Genomic DNA, 26,800 nt, shown 5'->3' on the forward strand with positions numbered 1-26,800 from the left:
ATACAATGCATGAATAACTAATGTCATGTGTTAGATAGGGTGGTGTAATTGGCACTGCATAAAATGGTGGTAAAACCAGGAATTAATTAATTTATATGCCTTTAAGCCTCTTTAAACCTTTATTTAAATTGAATTGCATACTTGAAAACTGTAGAGCACAAATCGCCTTTTTAATAGTTCTAAGAACCTCCAGTTTTGCAGTGCTTGGACACGTTGAATAAGACTGCTTCAATAGTGCTAAACTTCTGGGATTTTATAAACTATCTTTAATATCATTATTTTATTTAAATTGAAGTGCTGTATATACTTGAACACTGTTAACGTAGCTTGTTCTATGAACTCTAGTTATTTTTGTTGTATACAATATGCGGTGAACTTTCCTCATAAATCTCACCAAAAAGAACACAGCAAAAATCAGCTTCATTCGCTTTGTATTTATTCTGTTTCAGAATCTCCACTGCGCTTTGTTTGATGAGGATGAGTATGGTACTATTCAATTACCATATTATATGGTAAGTGACTGCGGTGACTGTAATATACCCAGTGAATTGTGACTTCTGATAGTTTCCATCTCAAGTATGCTTTACAATCTGAAAGACAAAATAACAAAAATTATTGCATTTTAACGAAATATAATAACAATAAAAACATCATGTCATAGTAATGTACAGTATGGCTGTTTTTAATGTACCACATTTTCATATTCTTTCAAATAAACCCAATGATCATACTTTGTACAGTCAATGTAAGAGCTGTTGTGATTTTCAAACTAGAGACTATCAATCATTAGGTGGCAAAGTCGAATAAAGTAAATGTGACACCTTACTGCATATGGTGCATTGCAAGTTACATTACATTAAAATATCTACAAGATGTTCACGACAAAGAAAATGTCTCATAAGTATGTCTCTCTTGCAAGTTACAAGTTGCATCAGTGGGATGTTTCATATAAGATAAGAGTATACAATCTTCTTATTTTAATGGCCACAATTAATCCCACATTCTTTTGAGGTTGGCCTGTGGAAGTTTGTGGCCAAAGACTTTCACGAACCAGCTGGCCAGGCCTGATGCTCAATTCAGAAGTTCCGGCAGTAATTTGTAATTGGACCATGGTGCCGGCGATAGCTCACATGCTCTTTGTGAAGGACACCATGGGATTGTTGATATCCATCAACTAATGTTGGCAGACAGGACGCCAGTTTAACGTCCATCCGAGGGACGGCACACACATTGAATCGCCTTGCCCGTGAAACACCAGGATGACCATTTATAGCTGGGCCGAGATTAAAACCCAAGCGAGACAGCTTAGAGGTGAGTGTGCATACCTCTAGGCCATCCTGCCAGCCGTATATGAGAGTATACAATGCAAAAACAAAAAAACAGGTGAAATAAAAACACTACGTCATAATCAGAGCAAAGTCTTTCAACACTCACCGTAATTTCTCGTGTGCGGACACGAAGTTTGTTGACCTGGGACTCGGCGATGTCTGCGCGCTCCTCGGCCTGTTCCATCTCATGCTGCAGCTTGCGGTAGCGGGACAGGTTGGAATTGGCTTGTTCCTCCTGCATGATATGAAAACACATGTTGTAGTCATTGCCATGTCAATGGTGAGGACTATTTACTGTGTGAATGAAAACTATCAAAGGTCAAATATTATTGCAGAATAAGCATTTCAAAGGGTATTGGCTTAGCTTCATTTATTAGACCACAAAAAAGGTTTGCAATCTTTTTGTTTTTGCATCATAAAGTTCGAAAATACTTTTTATTTTTACAAATTGTGTAATGTCTTGTATTGGATACTTACGGCTTCCTCAGACTGCCTCTTGTAGGACTTGACTTTGAGCTGCAATTTGTCTACTAAGTCTTGGAGACGCACAACATTCTTCCTGTCCTCCTCTGCCTAAAAATAAACACAGAAAAGTTCATGGAACTGTGTAGATGATGGAAAGATAGATGTATACAATGCATTTGATTGTTTTATAAGAGCAGGATTTTGCTTACCACAGAACTTGTGCTTACAGTTATTTGCATATTCACCTGGTATGTAACTTCTTTGATCCTTCTCTCATACTTTCTCAAACCCTTCAGGGTGTCAGAAAACTTCCGCTGTTCAACGTCCAACTCTGCCTCGAGCTCACGAACCTACAAACAAATTTTTACAATTGAGCATAATGCATACATGCCAAAATCATGTTAACACCTCTCTGAGTTGAATGGCTGCAGCATGATTTAAAAGCAGTAATGGGAATTTTTGAAATAAGTGACGTTTCTGATTTTGGTATTTTTGAATGAAGATGTTTAATATTAAGATACATACTACACTGCAACTGCTTGAGAAACTTCCCCCATTTTCTAGACCGTCTTTGTCTCAATCTCTTTGACTTACCCGGACCTCGAGCTTCTGCATCTGCTTCTTGCCACCCTTCAGAGCAATCTGTTCAGCCTCATCCAGCCGGTGCTGGAGGTCCTTCACCGTTTGCTCCATGTTCTTCTTCATGCGCTCCAGGTGGGCACTCGTGTCCTGCTCCTTCTTCAGCTCCTCCGCCATCATTGCTGCCTGGAAAGATTCCCAACCATTGTTTTCAACATCAATCAATCAATCCAATTTGGATCTATAGGAAACCATTTCAGTTGTTTTGAATGTGTTGGACTTACATCTGTAATGGCTTTCTTTGCTTTGTCATCAGCATTCCGGCTTTCCTGCAAAGCTTCTTCAACTTCAGACTGAAGCTGAGCAATATCTCCTTCCATCTTCCTCTTGGTGTTGATGAGGGTAGTGTTCTGAAAACAAACAAGTAACCAATCAAACAGAACGCATGTATTAATGTAAATTCTACATTGTTTACTTGTAAAATTATTTATCTTCTCAAAGAGAAAAACATAGCTATTACCTGAGAATGAAGCAACTGGACACGCTCACTGGCTCCTGTCAACTCTTGCTCGGCCAATTTCCTGGCCTTGTCCGTCTGCTCCAACGCTACACGGATCTCCTCAATCTCTGCCACCAGGAGGTTGGTCCGGCGCTCCAGCATTGCCAACTGCTCCTTGAGGTCTTCGTTTGACCTTGTTGTTTCATCGAGGTGCAATTGGAGGTCCTACGAAGTTTTGCATATGGACTATTACAGTGCTGCATAAAGCAAGGAATACATTACATAATTAATGCTCAAAACCTTTCTTTCACTTCCAGTACTTACCTGTTCAATAGGTAATTGAAATATACATTTATGAGCATTTTTATTGTCGTACCTTGACTTGAGCTTGAGAGTTCCTGAGGTGTTTCTGTGCCTCAGCAGCCTGTCGGTTGGAATGACTCAACTGAACCTCCATCTCGTTGAGATCTCCCTCCATCTTCTTCTTAATCCTAAGAGCTTCATTTCTGCTCTTAATTTCAGAGTCCAGTGCAGTTTGCATGACTTCGACAGCTCGCTGGTGACTCCGCTTCATTTGATCAATTTCCTCATCTTTCTCAGCGATCTTCCTATCAATCTCACCCTTCACCTGGTTCAGCTCAAGCTGAATACGAAGGAACTTGCTCTCCTCATGTTCCAGTGAAGCCTGGAAATGATTTATCATGATGTTAAATATTTTGAAATTCAAAGGAAATTATGCATTCTGTATTCATTTGTAAGCATGAGTCGTTAGTCAAATGTATTGGTTTACTCAGATGATCGAAAAATATTAATCTCAAAATTAATCATATTTTCAGTACAAACCTCAGCCTCTTCCAGGGATGCTTGAAGTTCTGACTTCTCCTGATCCAGTTGTTTCCGTATCTTTTCCAGCTCGTGGATAGTTTTGCTGTTCTCTCCAATTTGTTCCGTGAGGTCTCCAATCTCCTCTGTATGAAAGGATGTATGGAGTTTTCGATTATAATGTTAATTTATCATGGAATACAAAGGCTTAGTACGATAAACTCATTATTTCAGTTCTCCCGTTAACATAAAACTGTGACCTTATTTCGTTTTTCATTTTTTGACGTTTGGACGAGACGAGTATAAAAATTAACTTCGTACAAAATGCTTGATATGTCTTTGTATCCCACCTTGGAGGTTTTTGTTCTCCCGTTTCATGGTCTCCAAATGATCTAGGCACTCTTCGTATGCATTCTTGAGCTTGAACAGCTCAGTGCTGAGAGAACGTGTTTCTTTCTGTGAAGCTTCAAGTTCGGACTGACTTTCCTCAAACTTCTGCTTCCAGTCGGCCAAAATCTGTGAAATGTGTGATATAACCGTTTAGGGTCGACCTGTTTATTTTCAATTCCGTGGAATTCTAACAATTTCTTCATTTACTTGACTGATCTTTACTTGATACAAGTCCTTACACAACATTTTTTTTATCTTTTTATCCAACCAAACTTTTGAGTCTATGAAGAGTTACCACCATGTTTGACAACTTTTAAAGGTAGGCCATTTTTCATTGCTACTAGAGAAATTATTCCAGCTGTGCCATGAATATCTGAAAAGACCAAAAAGTCAAGAAGTAGTTATTATTTTGGAACATTCAGTTTAATTCATCAAAACCTTTCAACAGCACATGCAGGATATCCATGCATAAAAGCATCACGAGTGGGATTCAGAATGTTTTGGGAATGGGGTGTTTATTGGGATCCTCATGCAGCCATTTATTTATTTATTCTCATTATACACATATTTTTGCTTGTTATATTCTGACATTGTTTGTTGTGCTAGAGTATAATCTTGAGCTTTGCTTTTCCATACAATTTTGGATCTTATTAAATTGAGCATTGCAGTGTCATCAAATCTTTATCCAGAGAAGACACCAACTCCAAGGAAATATAAGATCGCATGGTTACCATTGGTGGTCAAGATGCACCCTTTTAATCTACAGTAACCGTATGGATGGCTGAGTTGAAATGTAAATGTGAGTTCCTTGAAAATTCTTCCAGGTCAGCACGGCTAGTGTCTGTGACTGACCCACAAACTGTTGCCCAGGTAATGGCAATAATCATGGACGATTGTTGCATTAGGGTCATCAAAATATCCACTGAACTTTCAAAATATCTATTAATTTCCCACGGCAGCTTTTTTCCATCATCCACAAACGCTTGGCTAACAGCTTGCATCATGTAATGAATGTCTTGGACTGTTTAATGCATATCCAACCAAGGTTCTAGCTCTTCTGGAAACTGATGAAAAGTGGTCTCTCTAATGGGATCCGGAAACCAAATTGGAGTCGAATGAAAGCACAAGGGATCACACCTGCCCCCCCCCCCTAAATTTTGCTCCCGACCCTCAGCTGCCAAGATCATGGTGTCAATTTTCTGTGATGTCAATGGATTCTTGCTGATTGACTGTGTTACTTGCAACACTGCAATCACAGGGAAACATTATGCCACTCATATTCAATACCTGAATAACCCCTGAATCACCCAGCTCTTGCCCACTGACTATTTTCTTTTTCAACAATTGAAGTCCCACCCGTGTGGCAGATAATTTGCTGATGACAATCGACTGATTGAAGCAACTCAGATGTGGCTGAAGGAGCAATTTGAAAACCTCTACGATATTTGCAGAGACAGTTTGAAGAACAAATGGAGCAGGTGCTTTGAAACAAATCAAGGTGCCATGTAAGAATATCATTCTAATAGTATTGTGAATGCTCCTTGTATGTTTAATTTGTATGAGAATGAAGAAAGGGTAAAATTCTAACCCAAGCATTTAAGACATGAAAACCATGTAGAAGAGTTTTAATGAAAGGAGGTTTTTGTTTTTGTTTAGAAGTACTGTACAAGACAAAGGCAGAGGATCTGGTTATTCAAAATATGGCTGGTTATTAAAAAATATGGTTGATAGTATTGTATTTTTATCTGATGACTCATAATCATGAACACGAGGAACTTATTAAAAGTACAACAATGAGGTACGTACCTTATCAAAGGCCTTTTGCTTCTTGTCGAGTGCAGCTGCAGCAGCATGAGCCCTCTCCACATCTATCATGAGGTCTTCAACCTCACCTTGGAGGCGCTGCTTGGTCTTCTCAAGAGAAGCACATTTTGAGTTTGAGGCTTCAATCATTTCCTCAGCCTCCTGTAAACGAGCAGCCAGCTTTTTCCTGAAATGAGAATGAATAGGTTTTCATCTTATAAGCAGTTGTGGGATCGAAGTAAATGAATAATATATTTCAACTTGCATCCTTTTATGGCAATAAAAAGTATTGTCAAACCCCAACATTTGTGGGGGATCCCCTCCTGAAAAATGACGCGAAAGTCAGGGCATCGTTTCAATGGGAAAAAGGAGGGATAGGCTCCCTGTGGTTTGTGATTCATAAGGGAAAATAAACAAATCACATGAATATGCCCGCAAAAAATTGTGAATATGCAAAGCACAAGACTGCAAATGTAGAATTAGGTCAGAAAAATCACGGCTACACGGAGCACAGGGCCACGAATGTCGAAGCAGGTCACATTATATGAACCGCGAATACACAGGGTCCGCGAATAGCGGAACGGCGAATGTTGGGGTCCGATAGTATTGTCTTTTACAATGGGAATGAGAAATTATTCAACAAAGAATTGCGGTCTGCTGAATATCTTAGGCCTCAGCATCAGCCATGAGGTCTCCTGGGCTAACGATGTCACAAATATGGCTTCGGAAGTTAGACTCCATCAATGCAAGTCATTCCTTTAGAAATTAGGAACACACAAAGACGACAAGGCTTTTGCCCATAGCTCAGTGGAGTGCTGATCTCCCTGAAGTATTCCAGTCCCAGCATCAACTCTGTCAATCCTGGATTCTGAAATGTAAAACTCTCAACAATATTGGCATCTCCTGCTATGATGCTGGCTTATTCCTCTCACATGACCGAGAGGTTGGTAGTGGCCTCTATTTTCTGTTTCTCCTCCAGTTTAACTCATTGACTTATTGGCCCTCTGACCCTCCACAGCTGCCCTAGGATGCACATGTTCTTTCCATAACCTCCTGTTTAAACTTCCAAAATCTAGGCTTTCTGCCAACATCTCCTCTTTTTTTTCTTTTTTATCCTTATTTGTAGATGGTTCAATTGCACTCTTATCACGAGGGCTCTCAGCAAGCAGTGCACAATCGTCTTGTGGTGCATGGAATGTCATTTGATGCACTTGACACCTACCTACAATATTTTTTCCCTCATTAAACCTACCTAACGCTTTTAATTACACTTTCCTGTTGTGTTTATTCTCCCCCCCTCCCCCACCCCACCTCTCTTTTGGTGATCATATATTCCCTTTCTTACTGTGGCTACACTGTCCTGCTGTCAGTCCCTTGTCTTTTATCCTGTCACCACACTTTTCTAAAACCTTGACTTTTTTAATTAATAAAAAACAGATTTGAATCGGAACGGCACTCTGGAGAGCACATACCTCCACCAGGCTGAACAATTTACATTTTGTATCTCACTGATAGGCCAGCTCCAGATCTGGATCTTCGCCAAAATCAAAACAACTTGTCCTTGTCAAACACCCAAACGATCCACCAAGTTTCAGCTGAATCTGTCACCAACGTTTCAAAATATCGTGCTCATATCGTTTTTGCCCCTATCTCTCAAGAGTCAAGAATTACACTTAAATTCTAGTGTTCGGTTCCGGATCTTCACCAAAATCTAACGGATTCGTCCTTGTTACACACCCAAACTGTCCACCAAGTTTCGTCCTAATCCGTCGATAACGTTTTGAGATATTCTGCTCACAGACAGACAAAAAGACAGACAGGGGTGAAAACATAACCTTCTTCCACCTTCGGTGGTAGAGGTAGACATCATAACTTCAAAAGTCCAACTTACTTAGCCTCCTCCAACTCCTCAGTTCTCTGGATGGCATCAGTTTCGTATTTGGTCCTCCACTGGGCAACCTCAGCATTAGCCTTGGACATTGCTCGTTGTAGCTCAGCCTTGGCCTCCTGTTCCTCATCGTATTGTTCCCTCAATAAGTCGCAGTCATGCCGTGAGGACTGCAGTGCATGTGCCAGTGCATTCTTCGCCTGAAAGTGGAACATGAGAAAAATGTCAATGAGAAAACGAAGAGAGCATAGCATAGATGTGAAGAGGTTAAACACCCAGGTGGATCAATGATTCATTGCCCCACATAGCAACCCCACTAACCTTAACTTCCTCCTCAAATTGTCTCTTGAGGTCCTCCACTTGCTGAGTGAAGGAAAGTTTGACTCGAGAAAGCTGAACGACAAGAACCTCCTTCTCCTCGAGCTTCCTGGCCAACTCACCTGTCCGAATAAGACGACAGATAAAAAAAACATTTATTACAGGATGTACATCTGTGTTTACACAATTACATTCATATTTACAATATATATGATTTTACTGAATGAAAAGTTTTTGACTTGTGTGAAAGGTAAATCCTATTTTTGGAGAAACACTGACCAGATTCAGCAAGAAGTTTGGCCTTCAGAGTGGACAAATCATTGATGGTCCGGATATGTTCGTCTTCCTTGGTTTTTATCTCAGAAAGCTGATCTTCAAGAGATCGGCACATCTTCTCTAGATTGGCCTAACAAGAGGGATCAATTACAACGTAATCATGCTGTTTTGCTGTATAAAAACATTTTAGTGTACATGTAGACAAGACATGTGAAAGATGAAAAAAAAAAAAGAAAATCTGATTACCTTTGCTTTTGATACTTGTTCCATGTTGCTGCTGAGATCATCAATCTCCATCTTCATCTCACTCTTCTCTTTCTCTAATTTGGTTTTAACACGCTGAAGATTGTCGATCTGTTCACCCAACTCAGCCACAGAGTCAGCATGCTTCTTTCGCAGTGCTGCTGATGTGGCTTCATGCTGCAATGTGGCCTCTTCCAGGTCCCGACGCATTTTCTGGAACTCGGCCTCACGCTTCTTGTTCATCTCCACCTGGACTGAAGTGGCACCACCAGCCTCCTCCAATCTCTCACTGATCTCTTCCAGCTCACGAGACAGGTCAGATCTTTGCTTCTCAACTTTGGCACGAGCTGCTCGTTCAGCTTCCATTTCCTCTTCGAGCTCTTCAATACGGGCCTACAACATCAAAATGTATTCAGTGGCCAAAAAATGACGTATGATTAACTTAGCAAAATTATATCGATGTGAAATATTTGCAAGCGTTAATTCATAATTTTAGAACTGATGTGCATGAACCTGGAGCTCTTTGATCTTCTTCTGAAGTTGGGCAGATAGGGCCAACTCATCCTCAACTTTCCCATTAAGCTGGCTGATTTCAAAGTCTTTCCTGGAAATTGACACCAAGTCCAGTGAGAATAAAACAAACTTTAGCATTTTGAATGCTTATCTTAGGACATACATATGAATCAAGGGAAAGCCTACTTTGAGTCATGATAACTGATTGTGTATCAACCAAATATAAACTATTTGTGTTAAATATAAGTGTCATAGCAATACTGTTGTCAATCATACCTAAATCCTCAATAATCTTATTTTCTATAGTTAATTTGAATTCTAAAATATAATTATATCTGGAATGTTATTTCCATTGAATTAAACAAGTTCATCATCATTATATGTTAATGTGTATTGTTTACCGCCAAACGGAGGGAGCATGTGTTACAACTCAAAATGTAATGTGCCATAAACATAAAAGTGGTGCAAGTAAATTGTTTGTAAGAATGAGTTATTTGCTGGTAATGTACAAAATTGTAAAATCTTACTTTTTGAGCCTCTCATCCAGCTGTTGCTTGTCATTCTCCAAGTCCATCAAGGATTCTTGAGCTAACTTCAGATCACCCTCAAGTTTCCTCTTTGATCTCTCTACATCCATCCTCACTTTCTTCTCTTGTTCCAATGAGCCTTCAAGCTGTGGCAAGGCAAATAGGGTTTAAAAAAAAAATTCAAAATTAAGCAAAAGAAAGGTGAGAGTTCCTCTTTTGTAAAATAACCCATTTTTTACTAACTCACATCATCAACTTGCTGTTCCAGCTTAGCTTTGGCCTTTGTCAATGAGTTGACTTTATCTTCCTCTGCCTGAAGATCATCCAGTGTCTGCTGATGAGCTTCCTGAAGAGCTTTCTTTTCTTTGGTGAGCTTCACAATGCCCTCATCAAGCACGGCCATTTCTTCTGTCAAATTCTTCACCTGAAGTTTCAAAAGAGCAGGAAGATTTCACGATTAAGAAAATAATTACAAGACCACAATTTTAATACTTTAATGAAAATATCACCAGTTGTGATGCTGGTGATGGGGGATGTTCTATCATTCATATCTCAGTGTTTGCTGACAAATGCACACTATGTCTGCTGACCTTGTTCTCCGTGGCATGCTTCTCCTTTTCAACTTTAGCCAGAGTCAGCTCCAGATCATCAATATCTTTTTTCAATTCTGAACATTCATCCTCAAGTTTCCTCTTCTTCGCTGTTAGTTCAGCATTCGTTTCTTCCTCATCCTCTGCCCGTTCCTGTGCTTCTTTGAGTTTAGCTTCCATCTGAATCTTGTTTTTGATCAGACCGTCGCATCTTTCTTCTGCATCTGTAAGTGTTTCCTCACCCTGCCAAGTGAATGATGATGATATATATTACAACTAAAACATAACTTAAACATGGTGTCAACAAGACAAGCCATAGTTTCAGACCTGAGTTTAACTACTTTGTTTTACTCACAGACTGCACTTGAAGAAGGAGATCATTTTTCTCCTGTACAATGCTGACCATCTTCTCTTCCAATTCTTTGCGACGAGCTTCAGATTTTTCCAAAGCTTCCTTGGTCTTGGTAAATTCTTCCTTCATGTTAGCCATCTCTTTTTCGGATTCAGCCGACTTAAGAAGTGGTTTGATCTTGAAGTAAAGCTTCATCCATGACCAGTTCTTCACCCCCATGAACGATCTGATGTTGTACTGGATGATGATGATCGATTCCCTGTGCAAAGCAAATTAAATTGTTGAGTTATTATTATGGTCTGTATTTAATAATCACATCTAATCATCTGGTAATGATTTTACAAACGTACCTTCTCTCCCACATCTTCTTGAACTCCTTCCTCATGACGTAGCCCCGGCCCAAGGCTTGGGTTTTTGTGAGCAGTTGTGACAACCGATCATCTCGCATCTCTTCAAGAGTACCCAGCAAGCCAGCTCGGAAGAATACCTAGCCAGGATGGAAAAGTGATCATAAGTGAAACTGCGTAATTATTAATTATCTTAAAACATGTATCCAAAGCTTTTGTTGATTCGTTCATCATTATCTCCGCCACCAAAGGTGGACAGAGGTTATGTTTTCACCCTCGTTTGTCTGTGAGCAAAATATCTCAAAAGGTTACAAACTTGGTGGATGTGTTGTGTGTGTGTGTGTGTGTGTGTGTGTGTGTGTGTGTGTGTGTGTGTGTGTGTGTGTGTGTGTGTGTGTGTGTGTGTGTGTGTGTGTGTGTGTGTGTGTGTGTGCCAAGGATGAATTGATTCAATTTTGGTGAGGATTGGATCTGGAAACTGGAATTCAAAAAGTGATTCTTCACAATTGAGAGATGGGGCCAAAAAGGGTTATATAGCATGATGTTTTAAAACGTTGTGGATTGATTATGACAAAACTTGGTGGTACTTGGTTGAAAAGAAAAAGTTAGTCGGTGAGAAAAACAAGCTGATTAAATTTTGGTGCATGTCTGGATCCAGATCTGGCATGTCAGTGGAATACCAAACATAAACTGTTCATTCTGGCAGAAGTATGTGCTTTTCTGAGTGCCATTCTAGTTTGCTTTGTAATTGTCCTCCAGCTGTTGAAATTATTAAATAATCACTGATAAATGTTGTTAAGGGGATTATTTTCATTTTTCATAGCATAGCTGAGAACACAGCCTTAGAACTCTCTAGACTTTTATCGTTTGGGTGCATTGATGAAATATTTACGTTTTTGCATTAACGTTAAGTAGTGGTTTACTTACCTTGGTGTGACCAAAGCGGTATTGGTTATGGTCAAGTTCAAGAGAACCCATGAGTTTCTCACAGGCCTTCTTGCTATCAATGAACTGTCCCTCTGGAATGGCATTCGGATTCAGAACACGGTACCTAAGGGAGATGACATTGCAAAGTGATTTAGAATTGCTTATTTTACATGTTGTTGTCTTTTTTTTCTGAATGTCATTGGTTTATTAATGAATCATGCAATTTTACACATTCAAATTAAACGTTTTTTAAATTATACCTAAATAAAATTAAAATTGTGACCTGTGGATGGAACTGATGTTTTCTTCATCAGAATAACAAACGTGGCTTTGTATTAAAATAAAAGATACTAGACTGCTCGTTTCAGTGTTGCTCACAAAAAAAATGTAAGGTTTTTTTTTTTACGGCAAAATTATTTTTATTTTTACCAAAAAATTCAAAGCATTTCTCTATTTACAACGTTTTTGGTGTTGTTGAATCCTACGTGGATAAAATCTGCTGCTACTGCAGACTGAATATTTTGTGGATGGCAAATTGGAAGGACTCATTCATGGGCTGTATTGTAATGACTGGAATTATCACCGTTTTGTGTGATCCTGAAATTATTCCCTGCAGGAGTTGTTTGTTGATGTTACGAACAAAAACATTCATTTATTATCCAAATCGCTCATCCCTTTTTTGTTCGAGGTCAATTGACGACCAATCATTAAATACAAATAACCCGGTTACATACATGAAGCAATGACAACTCTGGCTCAAAGCGAAATTACACACAAAAATCTTCAATTATTATACAAATTGTTCAAACCTTTATTTGGGCAAGGTAAATTGACAACCAATCACGAAATACAACTGACCTGGCTTACGTACATGAAGAAAAAACATGCCTACTGCTTATGCGCATATACTGTATTAGACATCGTGGTTGTACAGCTCGGATAGATTGCAATTCATCAGTACGTTTTATTGCAATCCCGGGAATTAACACCATTTTGTGTGATCCTGCACATCTGTTCCATTACCAATAAGCTTGCTATCGCTTACCAAGCAGCCTTTCCTTATCAACTGTTTTGATGGAGTACTTGCTTGAGTGCTTAAGCTAATTGGCGTGTGCTCGACAAGCTGCTTGGTAAAGGAACACACCCCTCTGGAGTAGCTGTTCATTGATGGCGACACTTCTGTATTTTCACACTATTCAGCCATGACAACTCTGGCTAATTACATACAAAACCCTTCATTTATTATACAAAATGCTCATCCAATTATTTGGGCAGTGTATTGGCCAGACCGCTGGCATGATCGCTCTTGAAAGTTTTTTTTTTTTATCCGGCTTATGTACCTGAAGCAAAGACATGCCTACTGCTTATGTGCATATATAATACATCGTGGTTATATTGCTCAGATAATTCAAATTGTGACTATGACACCTCCAAAGACATCTTCGACTTTCCAGAAAACCAACTTGGCAGATGCAGGAATTTTTTCTTGACCATCGTGGGTGGAGTCAAGCCAGATTTCCAGCCAATGAGTTTAAAGGCTTCATATGCATGCAGCTTCATTCCATTTTTTTTAATACATAAGGTTATACTGTGGACAAGTAATAAATGTATTACAAAATAGATTACCCACCGTTGCTTGAAGTCGCCGTAGACAATCCTGTTGGGGAAGCCCTTTCTGCAGATACGGATACCTTCCAGCACACCGTTACAGCGTAGCTGGTGCATCACAAGGTCATTGTCCATGGCCCCTGTAGCGACATATTCACATAAACTAAAAGCTTCGCCTTTAATTTCTTACACTAATTTCATCCTGATATCACCTTTCTGAAGAATCAAATAGGAAAGGTGAGGAATTTTCTTCATGTAGAGAAAATGTCGGTCATACCTGGAGTTTTAGTTTCATTGGGGATGAGGCAACGCACAAAATGAGGATGAGTTGTCTTCAGGTTGGCCATCAGCTTATTCAGGTTTTCCTGGAATGGATAGGTCATCAGCAAAATAGTCTTCCAAAGGAATATGCTCTCTATAACACCAAATAAAGATTGTTGATGTCGAATAAATTGGATATTACTCCTTGTGGTGACATCAATTGTGAGAGTAAATCTACCAATCTCCTGTTTTCAACTTGCAGTAACTTACCCTGTGCAGAGCCGACACGGTCTGGAAAGAAGAGCCCTTCTTCTTCTTCTTCGAACCACTAGCCTCTATGCAAAAGAAAGAAAAAAGAAGTTATCTGCCAAATATTTGACCACTCGATGTTCGTACAGTCTTTACAAAACATGTTTCTATACATTCTGTTGATTTGTTGCTACCTTAACCTAAATATTGGCATAAGCCGGGATTACATTACTGTCACGTTGGTGGCTCAACTAACGTCGAGCTCATCATGGAGGGAGGTCGAAGGCCCCGATGTCCCAAGTGGCTCAAATGAGGCGTTCCAAATTAATGGCGGCAATGCGCACGTGGGTCATTAGGAGAGACACGAGGACGCTTCAGCTTTTGGACCCAACGGGCTTCATGTCTGAACAGCAATCGATAATAAAATGAACCAGGGAGGACTGAACATGATGGAGGAGACAATGGCGAGTTGTGGTGGTGAAAAAAAGGAAAATACAGAATCAATAATAAATAACTAAATAATTGTGTACAAGTCAGTGGAATAAATCGAAAGAACTAGGTGCTCTAGGACTCAGTCACAGAGAGGGAAGGGACAAAAAACAAGGGGAGAAGCTCAGCTTTTTGGAGCAGCGGGGCAAGCAGATGTTGAGAAGGGATGAGATGATCAAATGATGAGGCATCCAGATGATCGCAGGCCGATGAGATCGGCAGGGGGGGTCACACACAGACCCCGGGCGATGTACAGGCTTTTGGGCGACGTACAGAGCCAGAGGCAGGCAGGCAGGACAACCTCAAAGAAAGCTCTCCTCTCACTCTCACTCATGCCAACAACTCCCAGCCATGTTATCGGACTTCTCTGCCTTCTCCTAAGACCAACTTTCCCCTCAGCCCTCCACAATGCTTGCTCTTCCAACTCTTCTCGAATCCTCTCTCTCCAACTGCCTTGAACATTCTCTCTCCCACAACTGCCGATTTTTTTTGCCCTTCCCTCTCCTTTTTTTCTTGGCCACGCTCCGCCCCTTTTTTGGGAGGCACGTCGCTCCGCCCCTTGGGAGGTGATCCACTGCTCCGCCCCCGCCTCTTTCATGCCAAGCCTCACAGCATGCTCCCCCCCCCCCCCCGGCAGAGGTTTGCATAGGGGTTTTACACACAATTTCCTTAACCATAATCCCGAACTAATTATTACCACCATCATCCCCTGTATGGTGTACAGGCAAACAAGGCAATGCTTAATCTGACATTTCCCTACTTTTATACATCGAGATGGCTATCTACTCGCACACGGACCTTGCTACACTATACATTCTTATCTGTTTGATGGTAATATGTAAACCTCCCCCCCCCCTCTACAAATATAACATTACATTGTCACACACATGATGAATATTCAAATTTAAAAATATATAATTGTCATTGTTGGATCTGTTTGAGCTGAGTCATCTGAAGGAGCAGATTTCAAGATGCAAGAAATGTAAAGTGTCGCAAAACGTTGTGCCGTTCTCTTTTTATTGGACGCAGATGTTATCCTTTAATCCAATATATATCATGTTATCCTGCCATATCATGTGACCTATGATGTCAAAGTTATTAATAAAATATTCTCCATGGGGAGTCCCTCTTATGTTTAAAGTTTCACATCGATCAGACAAGCGGTTGCAGAGAACAAATATTTTAAGCGAAAATATATAGACTTGGACATGCACACACAGACAGACACACATATAGATGGACAGACAGGGGCATTACAAAAGTCTCGCAACCCCTTTGGGGCGAGACTAAATATGCAAGGTACATAAGATAAAAATAATAATAATAAGAGGAATTTTTTTCAAAAATTCGTATCATTTAGTACTATGGCGTGTACAGACACTTTATGTGCTGTAGTTCAAGCTAAGATTTGTTGAACAAGTATTGTACTTGGCCCTGATACTTGGTAGCATATTTGGTAGAATGTCGATGATATAAAAACAATGCAGCATCTCTATTTAATAATAGATAGATAATCTTCTATGTAAAAAAATTATTCATTCATTGGGATTGTTGCAAGCATTTGTAAAGAATCACCTGCAGCTCCGTAAGTACAATAGAGACTAGCGAGCATCTTCAATGATGACTTCTGGTACAGCTGGACCACCGACTCGTTCAGTGGATCCTTGTTCTTATCAAGCCAGCCCGAAATGTTGTAATCGACACAGCCAGCATAGTGCTGCAGCCTGAAATGCGCTTCATGCTTGCCCCTGCTTGGCTTAGGCTTCTGGAAGTGCTTGTTCTTCCCCAAATGCTGATCATACAGTTTGGCTTTGAACGTGGTGTCATTGGCCTTGGGGAACATGCACTCCTCTTCCAAGATGGACATGATCCCCAGAGGCTGGAGGAAACAATTAGTTATGATAATTTAATTCCATCGGAGATCGTGGGCCTGCTGGTCACACTCCACATATTTCAATTTAATTATGATTCACAGAGAAAGCTATTTCATAACCTCCATCAGATGCAAATGCACATGAAGACTACTGACCTTCTCGATGAGGTCAATGCAAGCCTGGAGGTCCATGCCAAAGTCGATGAACACCCAGTCTATGCCTTCCTTCTTGTACTCTTCTTGTTCTAGCACAAACATGTGGTGGTTGAAGAACTGCTGAAGCTTCTCGTTGGTGAAGTTGATGCACAGCTGCTCAAAGGTGTTGAACTGAAATAGCACAGACAATGAGAGGTAAATCATTAAAATATACATTTTTTAATATTAATTTTTATCTATCCATGTTACATACCACAGACGTATAATTCATTAACTACATACATCAAAGATTTCAAACCCGGCGATGTCCAGAACACCGATGAAGTGCTGCCTCGGCAGTTTTGTGTCCAGGATGTTGTTGATCCTGAGAACCATCCACAAGAACATCTTCTCAAACACTGACTTTGTCAATGCACCAACGTTGTTGTAAACCTGGGAAATAATGTCATAAAGGTCATCAACACGAACACCACAAAGTCTTGATATCAATGTAGTTATATAATGAAGAAGAGTAATACAGGCTGTATAAAAAAATCCAACCAGAGGATTAGCCAACCACAGGTTTTGACTGTTACATTGCAGGTCCCCAGTTATAAGCAATTGCACACACGCACCTGCTGCACTGTTTGACCCTTGGTGACAAACTCATTTCCAACTTTGACCCTTGGGTAGCAAAGTGCTTTGAGAAGTTCAGCAGAATTGAGGCACATTAGGAAGGAAGCTTTATCGGCATCTGGAAACAGTTTGAACTTTTCGTCAGTTATATGCTGAGAAATTCAGATTACATTGTTCTAAGGAGAACTAGCGAAGATATCACTTATTAGAACCTGTGTTTCAATGTTATCCAACTTCACAAGATAAGCAAAGAACCCGTCCTTATGGAGAGCTTCATTCGATCACTTCCATGATGTCTATGGTTTTCATGCAGATAATTATTTTATTATAACTTGTAATACACACTCCCATCAGGTGGTGCTATATATATATATATATATATATATATATATATATATATATATATATATATATATATATATATATATATATATATATATATATATATATATATATATATATATATATATATATATATATGATACACACTTACATAAAGAAAATTGTGGTCCTACACCCCCCCCACCCCGAATCCCTGGTGGCTGTGATTTTATTTTGATTGCCTAAATTACAAGATAATTAGTGTAGTCTATGTTTTGCTTCCAAGATATCACAATGACCTTAACATCTACAGTAAAGGCAGTGCCTCTGATTAATTCTTACGTATTCCTTTTTACTGAAAAGTTTTCTTGACTCACTTCTGAAACACATGTGCTTGATGTACTTAACTGCAAACATAAAGTCCTTTCATCTTCGTAGTACCAATTTTAAACATAAATACAAAATGGACGATAAAAGTAAAGTTAAAAGGGAGGCGACAATTGTGAAGAAAGATAAAGTGCATGTTGACCACAACCTGAAATTCGGTAACCATGTTGAAACACAAGGGACCAAGGACAATAACACTCTTGATTGCGTGGGTGGATCAACTATGAAGAGACTTTATGTTGTCTCTAATGTGGTCTTCACATCCAAACTTTAAAAGGAGAACCACAATGCAGTGTTATGTTATATGTACAATAATAGAAATGGTATCAGAGCTGAAAGAAAATAGGTATGAACTACAATTGGTAGCCAAGAAAAACCCTACTATGTGAAGCTTGTAAATGTAGACAAGGATATAAGGTGTCATCTATTTATTAGGGATGCACACTTGGGACCGGGGGAGGGGGCAGAGGGGGGCAAAATACAAAGCAATCATTTTGACAAAGTTATCGGCAGAACATTTTCCTCCCATTGTTCATCTTGTGGAACAAACAACCTGTTAACATCATGAATGCTGGAATATTGAGTTGCTTCCAGTCTAACTTTAACAAGCTTGAGCTCAGCAAATCAATGTATACAACATTAACCTCTCTTACATTTATAAAAGGTTGTATGAGGTTGGGACTGTTGGGAGGTGGGGTGGCGAGGGAACATTAAAAAGTCGAGGGACAATATGCTCATAATTGTCCAAGACACACAATTGAATGTGTAATTAAGATGAAAATAAGTAAATGTATTGTGAAATGTACATGTACACCACATTATACTTTTTTTGGCAAGTCTTGGACTGTTGCTGGTGTTTCGGAGAACTTTTTTGTATAACATATTGTCTATGTTCCCTGGAGATGTGAAAAATGATTCATTGCTTTACTGATTTTAACTTGAATATGGAAAAAATATAAAGGTTTTAAGCAAGATCAACAAAAGAAGGAAATCAAATCAAATTTTAAGATGGTTCAGGAACAAAATCGGAAAATAGATTGTTCGTCTACATTGTAGACATCTACATCAACTACAGTTGTTGTAGACTCTACAACAACTGTAGTGACGGATATATATATATATATATATATATATATATATATATATATATATATATATATATATATATATATATATGTATGTATGACAAGCTGGGTCACCTGATGAACATTGGGTTACTTAGACTTTAGTAAACCATCAACAAGATTGATGTTTAAAGCTATAGAAAAAAAAATTACCCAAGGAGTGCACCATGGCAATGATGAGCCAAATGGCCTCATTTCCTTATTAGAGATCATGCAGGATCGTGTGACAACTACTTACACTTAATGTAGTCCAGAAATTGTGGAGCATCTTATATATTATTTTCGAGTTTGTGGTTTCGTGTCGCGCTATCTTCGACTTTGTTCTGCACTCGAGTAACGTGATATTCGGCTTACATTATCTCAAAGACCATATGAGGTGCATGGTACAAAAAAAAGTAAATAAAATGGTTCTGAAACAGTGGAATCGTATTCCACTTACTGCATTAAAGTAAAATTACTACTGATACTCTGCATCAATTCCTTTCTCAAACACACCCACCCCAACATGTCGCGCAGAGCGCGGGTTATGCTAGTTTGTGTATTAATTTCCATTCTGCATACAAAATATTAATAGTTGAACGACATTGGTTTGATTCTCATTTCGTTTGACTAATAATTCATCTTCAAACATGACACAGAATGACCAAGACAAAAGCCAAGCTCTGCCCCTCTCCCCACCGAGGGGGCACTCGATTGGCCAGAGCAGCATTTTTTTTGCTTTAATATTGATTTGATCAATAATTGCAATATTTTATTGTGACGTTGACCGAGCATGTATGACAATAATGTGGTAGAGCAAATATCGGGCCAATTGGCCCTTGCATACGGAATTGTATAAAATTCAAAGAAAAGGCTTCGCACACACAACATATATATATATATATATATATATATATATATATATATATATATATATATATATATATATATATATATATATATATATATATATATATATATATAATTATTTCTGAGGGAAATATAGGAAACGAACCTTCGGTGCCGTCGAACTCGGCCTGCTCTTCTCGTGGCTTCTGCTTGAATTTCATGTTTCCGTGATGCATAAGGGCTCCAACTACTTTGTAAATGGAAGTCTTCTCCTCGGCGGTGAATCCCAAGATATCAATGGCTTCCTGTAAAAGTATAAAATCGCACGCATTATCTCGGTGATGTTTCTACACCAAACGTAGTTGGCTGTTTAGTGAAGCTGAATGAAATGATTGTACGAAAAATTACATTGATAATTACCACTGACTTACATCTGTCGCCATCAACTCGTCGGCGTCATCGATGGATGCTACGGTGACCTCACCCTGACTGATGAAGGGATAGTCAAATGGGTTTGTAGTGATGAGCAGCATTTCTGTGGGTCAAATAGCAATTTGTGTGTACATACGTTTAGCTGGCTTCATATAAGGATAACAAAGCAGTTGTACAATGTCACTATTTATAAATAAATAAAAAGTACCAAGAAGCTCTGGTTTCTTCTGGGAGAGTATTTGGTAGAAGATGTGGTAGTTCCTTTCCGTTGGCAATTGGAATGTCACGCGAGACTTCTCCAGCAGATCTGGAGAGTGAAACAACGTTTTATTTCTATTTTAGTTGTTCCGCTCACCACTTGCATTCTTATTTTAACAGAGGCCAACACTCATAAAATAACTAATTGTTGTAATATTTGGCAACTGTAAGTGAATATAAAATAGACACACATGTGTTGAAGTGATCACATAAGTACATACATGTTTCGATGTCAGCTGAAGCCAGTTTTCCAGTCGCACCGAAGTGGATTCGGATGAACTTGCCCTGTTGAAAGGAATGGAATTGTATGTCTTGGGTAGTTGGAAATGTAACTTAACATGTGGCTTTAGTTAATTTTATTTTACAATGAATGACCTAATGTTGGTGCTACTTTGAAACTGGCTTCAGTTTTCCAGTATCACCAAAGTTAGGTCATTGCAAATGGGATCTCTCATCTCCTTTCCTTGTCAAGTCTTGGATCCAGTCCAATTCCTAATCTTCACCAACGATCTCGCTGACTCTCTGTAAAATCCTCTTTATCTCTTTGCTGATGACTCCACTCTCCACTCTATATCACCCCCTCATCCTTCAGATAGGCAGGCTGCAGCTCTCTCTCTCTCTCTCTCTCTCTCTCTCTCTCTCTCTCTCTCTCTCTCTCTCTCTCTCTCTCTCTCTCTCTCTCTCTCTCTCTCTCTCTCTCTCTCTCTCTCTCTCTCTCTCTCTCTCTCTCTCTCTCTTTCTCCTTTCTCCTTTCTCCTTTCTCCTTTCTCCTTTCTCCTTTCTCCTTTCTCCTTTCTCCTTTCTCCTTTCTCCTTTCTCCTTTCTCCTTTCTCCTTTCTCCTTTCTCCTTTCTCCTTTCTCCTTTCTCCTTTCTCCTTTCTCCTTTCTCCTTTCTCCTTTCTCCTTTCTCCTTTCTCCTTTCTCCTTTCTCCTTTCTCCTTTCTCCTTTCTCCTTTCTCCTTTCTCCTTTCTCCTTTCTCCTTTCTCCTTTCTCTTTCTCTCTCTCTCTTTTAAAGGACTGTCTGGCAAACCCTCCCACCCTTAACAAATCTCTACATGTCCATTCACTTAAACTGTTGGGTCTCACCGTCAGTCATTTATTTATTTAGTTATTTATTTGTATGCAGCCTGTGGCTGCTTGGCTGCATAATTTTTGGAGGTGCTGCTGTGCCGCTGATTCAATTCCCCCTGTTACCAGCATGCTGCTACTCATTTCGCCAACCTCGGAAGGATGAATGGCTGAGTCAACCCACCTGGTGTTAATTCAATGTGTGGCTTGAGCTCAAGACTCGAAGATCTTCAGCCAGCCACCTGAACCGTTAAGCCAATACCAGGCTTGCTAGCATCAGGCATGATCCTTGGGCAAAGCACATATCAAAGTTTGCCTCTAAAGCCAGCCCCTGACTTGGCATTCTCTATTATGCAAAGTCTTTCCTTGGCACATTTTAACTTTAATCTACCTACGAGATATTCAACTTCAGCTTCGTGGAGAATTGTTCTCTCCCTTTGGGCTGACACCCCTGCCTCACACCTTGCACGTCTGCTTTATGCTGTGTAAACCAAGGCCTTTAAAATCATTGGTATCTCCCCCAATGAGGCTGGGTCTCTTGGCCTATTTCTTTCACATCACAGACAGACCGGTGGTCTCATTGTCTTCGAACTCCTCCTTTATGGTCTTGTATGCACCCCCTGCCCTTTCCATGCTCTGTCCTCTCCCCCCAGGTTTCTGGAGCTGTTGGAAATGCACATAGTCTGCCAGTAATCCTCTTATGGCGAAACCCCCAAAATCCAGAATCTTTGTTCACCTCCACTTATTTGTTCCTCCTCCCCCACCTGTGGAACAAATTTCCTCTGTCTCTTCAATCTCATTTTCCCTTCAGGATTTCAAGACAGCTGTGTCACCGCCAACTTGGGTCATTCACGATCCATACTCTTGATCTTTTCTACTCTCAATAACCCTGCCAAAGCACCCACCTTTCTGGATGTCCCCCCTGCCCCTCATCATCCCCTTCAATTTTTTTGTTCCATTTCTCTTTCTTTCCCTGTTTTCCCTTCCACTTCTGTGATTGAGAGTTTTCACTTGTATCCAACCTATTCACCCTCCCCCCTCCCCCACACCCTCACCGCATCCTCCTCTGCTTGCTCTCATTCTTCCCCATGTCCTTCATTCCTCCAAATCTTCCTCGATTTTGTCCCTCTACCTTGCTGTTGGTGTGCCCCTCCTCCGCCCCCCTATTCCTATCTTTCCTTTTGCTCTTATACATCCTGGTGCATTCTGTGCTCTAGCTCATTCATGAGGCTCAACTCCATATATACTTATTTTCTTTCTTTTTTTTTTAAAGAAAAACATAGATTACAAAGATACTTACAAAACGTGACGAGTTGTCGTTTCTCACAGTCTTGGCATTACCAAAGGCCTCCATCAATGGGTTAGCCTGGACGATTTGATCCTCCAGTGTTCCCTGAAATAACCAAAAATTTTTAAAATGACACTATGTTTGTCATTTTGCGATGTGGATGTGCACAGTTCTGACGAACAGTAATTGATTAATCGTCACAAGTTGAGTAAAGCAGCTTCAACTGTATTCATTTTCACATTGCTTACCTTCATCTTTGTTTCCTGCTTCTTCTTAGCTGAATCACCGACGGCTGCAATCGATGCAAAGTACTGGATGACTCTCTTCGTGTTCACGGTCTTCCCAGCACCAGATTCTCCGCTGTTGGTTCAACAAAGTCACGTAAGCATTCTGTGTGTAAATGGGCATAATGGCAATGAATGAAGGGGTTCTCAACCCGAAAGGGGTTTTTTAACCTCCGCCATCTTCGAAGATGGATGGAGGTTACTGTTTTCACCCCTTTCTGTTTGTTTGTTTGTTTGTTTGTGAACAGTATTACGGAAAAACTCCTCGACGGATTTCGACAAAACTTGGTGGGGGGGTTAGGTATGGTCCAAGGATCATGCCATTAAATTTTGGACTTGGTCCCCCCCCCCCCAAAAAAAAATTGAGGGGAAAATTTTTTTTTTTTGCATTTCTACATGTTTTAAGTGATTTCCAACCCCCCCCAAATTGTTAGAGAAAAATTTTTTTTTTTTTTGCATTTCTACATATTTTGTGATTTCCAACCCCCCCAAAAAAAATTGTTACCCCCCTCCAAAAAAAATTGTTCGAGAAAAAATTTTTTTTTTTGCATTTCTACATGTTTTAAGTAATTTCCAACCCCCCCAAAAAAATTTAGAGAAAATTTTTTTTTTTTGCATTTCTACATATTTTAAGTGATTTCCAACCCCCCCCCCCACCCCCAAAAAAAATGTTAGAGAAAAAAAAATTTGCAACCTTTTTTCCAACAAAATTTCGATTTCTTTTTTTTGCATTTCTACCTGTTTTAAGTGATTTCCAACCCCCCCCCCCCCCAAAAAAAAAAATGTTGGAGAAAAGAACTGTAACTATCAGCACCGTTGACATCATATTTAATGAATAAGATATAAGGTTCACTTGAGTGACCCAGCAGTATTGGCAGCGGAGGTTTTGCACTCTCCCGAGTGCTCCCCCTCTAGTTTTTTTTATTGAAGTACTCACGTGATCAAGATGGACTGATTTTCTCTATCTGCAACACAGTATTTGTGACATCGATCAAAATATTGCTGTTTCTATCTTGCCAACTTATAATAAGATTGCACAAATAATAACTCAAGTATTTATTTTATAATATTGCAAAATGCATTTTTTTTTGGGGGGGGGGTAGAATTTTTTTTTAATTTTTGGTAACTTAGGACGTGATTGCAGTAAAATGAGATTTGAGTCATTAAAATTAAGTTTTTAATGCATTGTCAGCATGGGAAATCCAAGGAAACACAGCATTTATTATATATTAGAAATAATACTTTACAGTAATGCACTCTCCCTTGAGTTGTATAGACGATTTTATTTAACTCCACCCAACCCCCCAATCCCACCCCCCCCCCTCCCACCTCCGGCTGTCGCCTTAACCCTCCGCAAATCTAAACTGTCACCTTGCTGATTCATAGACAAGCCATTCCATCATCGGGTGCGACATACCTTGGATGGGTGTTAAGCTGGGCCTCTCATATGTTAGCATTAACTGGTGGACGTTAAATGTCCCACAGTGTCTTTTGTTGTCTATACCCCAGGCAAGATACCATATGCCTGTCCTAACCTACAGCTGTACCCCGAATAATTATGCAATCAACAGCCAGGTGATGCCCATGAATGGATGAATGAATGAATGAATACTATTATCCACATACCAGTCAACATGAACTGATATGCATTGTCGGAGATGGAGAAGATGTGTGGAGGAGCTTCTTGACGCTTCTTTCCACGGTACCCATTAACTACCTCGGTGTTGTACACAGGGAGCCACTTGTACGGGTTCACCGTGACGCAAAACAGCCCAGAGTAGGTCTAAAAGAGCCCAGCAGTAGAAGAAGAAGCAAGTGATGATTTTGAACACTGCAGGGATTTCATCTCTCTCTCTCTCTCTCTCTCTGACAAATAAAGCTTGGACACTGATTGTAAGTTTTACAACAAAACTCGATATGAAGCAATATCTCCGGAAACCAAAACTCACGTAAATCATCCATGCTGCGTAACGCTCTTTGAGGTTGAACAGCACAGATGCCTCGTTCAGATGAGTCAGCATGGCCATGTCTTCGATTTTATCGAATTTAGGAGGGTTCATGGGGTATACTTGATCTTCATTGACCGTAACAGTCTGAAAAAAAATAAAAAATAGTTTACCTCCCAACAGATATATCCATGACTTCATGTTTTGATCTTCTATTGGTTTTAAACAATACACTTATAGGCAACCGAAACGTATTGGAAACAACTTTACATTGGCACATCTAGTCTCGTAAAATGGATTTGTGTTAAAATTACGAAAAGCTATGTGTTGTATCAAGAGCAAGGATGATGGGAGAAAAAGTCAGCACACTTCATATGGGATACGTTCAAAGGACAAGAAACTAGATGGACTAGATCAGCTTGAAATAAGAAAAGCAGATCGCTGACAATATTGGACTTTGGAGGAGACAGGAAACCCCAACAATTGAAAAATCATTGATAGGTATCGATATGATAGACATTTTGGCAGATTGGTAGTATTGTTTTTGGAGATTATTGAAAATGGTTACCGTTCCTCCCTTTGTTTCCACGGTAGCCTTTCCTCCCTCTTTACTCTTCAGCTTGCCTTTCACGTACACTTCTTTTGCATCATCCACAAAAACTTCGGTTCTGGTGTCAAAAGGGCGGTTTTGCGCCTCCAGCCGCTCCTTTTCAGACTTGCGGAGATAAGTTGCCGCTTCACCAAAATCCATTTCCGTCATGATTGAGGATTTTTGATGTCACCACTACATGGGGATGGTATTGGAACAAAAGTATATTTGACACTCTATTAATAAAAGAAAAATACATTGCAAGTATGGTTTTTCAAAAGGTTTCGGAATCATTTTTCTCTTTGATAATACAGCTTTGGTAATACATACTGTGATCGTCTGTGGGTTACTGATGAAACGTCACCTGAGACTGTCGAATAGTGGTGTAGTACTTGGTGCAATTATTGGTTGGCTGTGATTTTTATCATATATATATATATATATATATATATATATATATATATATATATATATATATATATATACACACATGTAATTCCTGCATGTGGCTAGTGTGAAAAACTTCTGACTCAACAAGAGGACTGAAAACAAAGGACCGGCAACATCGCTTACGCAGCAACAGCCCACTGATATGGATATGGATATGGATATGTATATATATATATATATATATATATATATATATATATATATATATATATATATATATATATATATATATATATATATATATATATATTAGTATGTGATAGCATGTCTTTAGAATCAGAGTGCTTAAACCCAGGAAGCTATCAAATCGATGATGTTATATGTGACAGCCTGATCCCGATTTTGCCAAATATGGAGCAGATTTTGTTGCAGCTCCTGTGTATTGCTTGGCCGAGATCGGGTTTTCCACAACAACTAATCGAAGTGTGTGTGTGTGTGTGTGTGTGTGTGTGTGTGTGTGTGTGTGTGTGTGTGTGTGTGTGTGTGTGTGTGTGTGTGTGTGTGTGTGTGTGTGTGTGTGTATTGCTCTCACTCTCCATATGTTGCTTACCTCTTTCTATACTGATTTGTATGAGGATTCCTGACGATCTGGAAAGTGACTGCAGTCCTGGAAAAAAAGTTTGGGAAAACGTCATAAAACATCCTTTAATTCCTCACACATTTTCTACTGTGCTCGAGAAGCACTCTCTTTCTGAAACATTTGCCA

General features: G+C 39.6%; 1 protein-coding gene across 1 annotated transcript; it reads right to left on the bottom strand.

The window, feature by feature from the left end:
- Nucleotides 1-419: 419 nt before the first annotated feature.
- Nucleotides 420-26,800, bottom strand: LOC147022112 (myosin-4-like). The gene is made up of 40 exons (XM_085892695.1): nt 26,645-26,800; nt 25,624-25,839; nt 25,059-25,202; nt 24,736-24,892; nt 24,047-24,074; nt 23,074-23,185; nt 22,838-22,930; nt 20,690-20,753; nt 20,419-20,517; nt 20,210-20,313; nt 19,945-20,083; nt 17,118-17,236; nt 16,786-16,935; nt 16,504-16,674; nt 16,050-16,353; nt 14,007-14,071; nt 13,753-13,840; nt 13,498-13,615; nt 11,868-11,991; nt 10,944-11,080; nt 10,597-10,852; nt 10,242-10,484; nt 9,899-10,075; nt 9,652-9,797; nt 9,125-9,215; nt 8,615-9,004; nt 8,372-8,498; nt 8,096-8,214; nt 7,778-7,974; nt 5,890-6,073; nt 4,044-4,209; nt 3,715-3,839; nt 3,248-3,556; nt 2,893-3,096; nt 2,657-2,782; nt 2,388-2,558; nt 2,039-2,143; nt 1,806-1,901; nt 1,435-1,563; nt 420-590 (listed from the first exon to the last, which is right to left on the bottom strand). The coding sequence occupies exons 2-40, from the start codon at nt 25,813-25,815 to the stop codon at nt 573-575; spliced, it is 5,787 nt and encodes a 1,928-aa protein (XP_085748821.1). The 5' UTR covers nt 25,816-25,839; nt 26,645-26,800; the 3' UTR covers nt 420-572.

This window comes from Eptatretus burgeri, chromosome 8, assembly GCF_056783735.1.
Source record: "Eptatretus burgeri isolate ZD-2024b chromosome 8, Ebu_testis_v1, whole genome shotgun sequence".
Taxonomy (NCBI): Eukaryota; Metazoa; Chordata; class Myxini; order Myxiniformes; family Myxinidae; genus Eptatretus; species Eptatretus burgeri.

Excerpts from the sequence above, each read along its gene's own strand:
- LOC147022112 (XM_085892695.1), bottom strand. The coding sequence starts at position 25,815 with ATGACGGAAATGGATTTTGGTGAAGCGGCAACTTATCTCCGCAAGTCT. Across the intron at positions 20,754-22,837 it reads ACGACAACTCGTCACGTTTT|GGCAAGTTCATCCGAATCCA; the intron begins GTAAGTATCTTT and ends TCCTTTCAACAG. Across the intron at positions 2,559-2,656 it reads CAAAGAAAGCCATTACAGAT|GCAGCAATGATGGCGGAGGA; the intron begins GTAAGTCCAACA and ends GAATCTTTCCAG.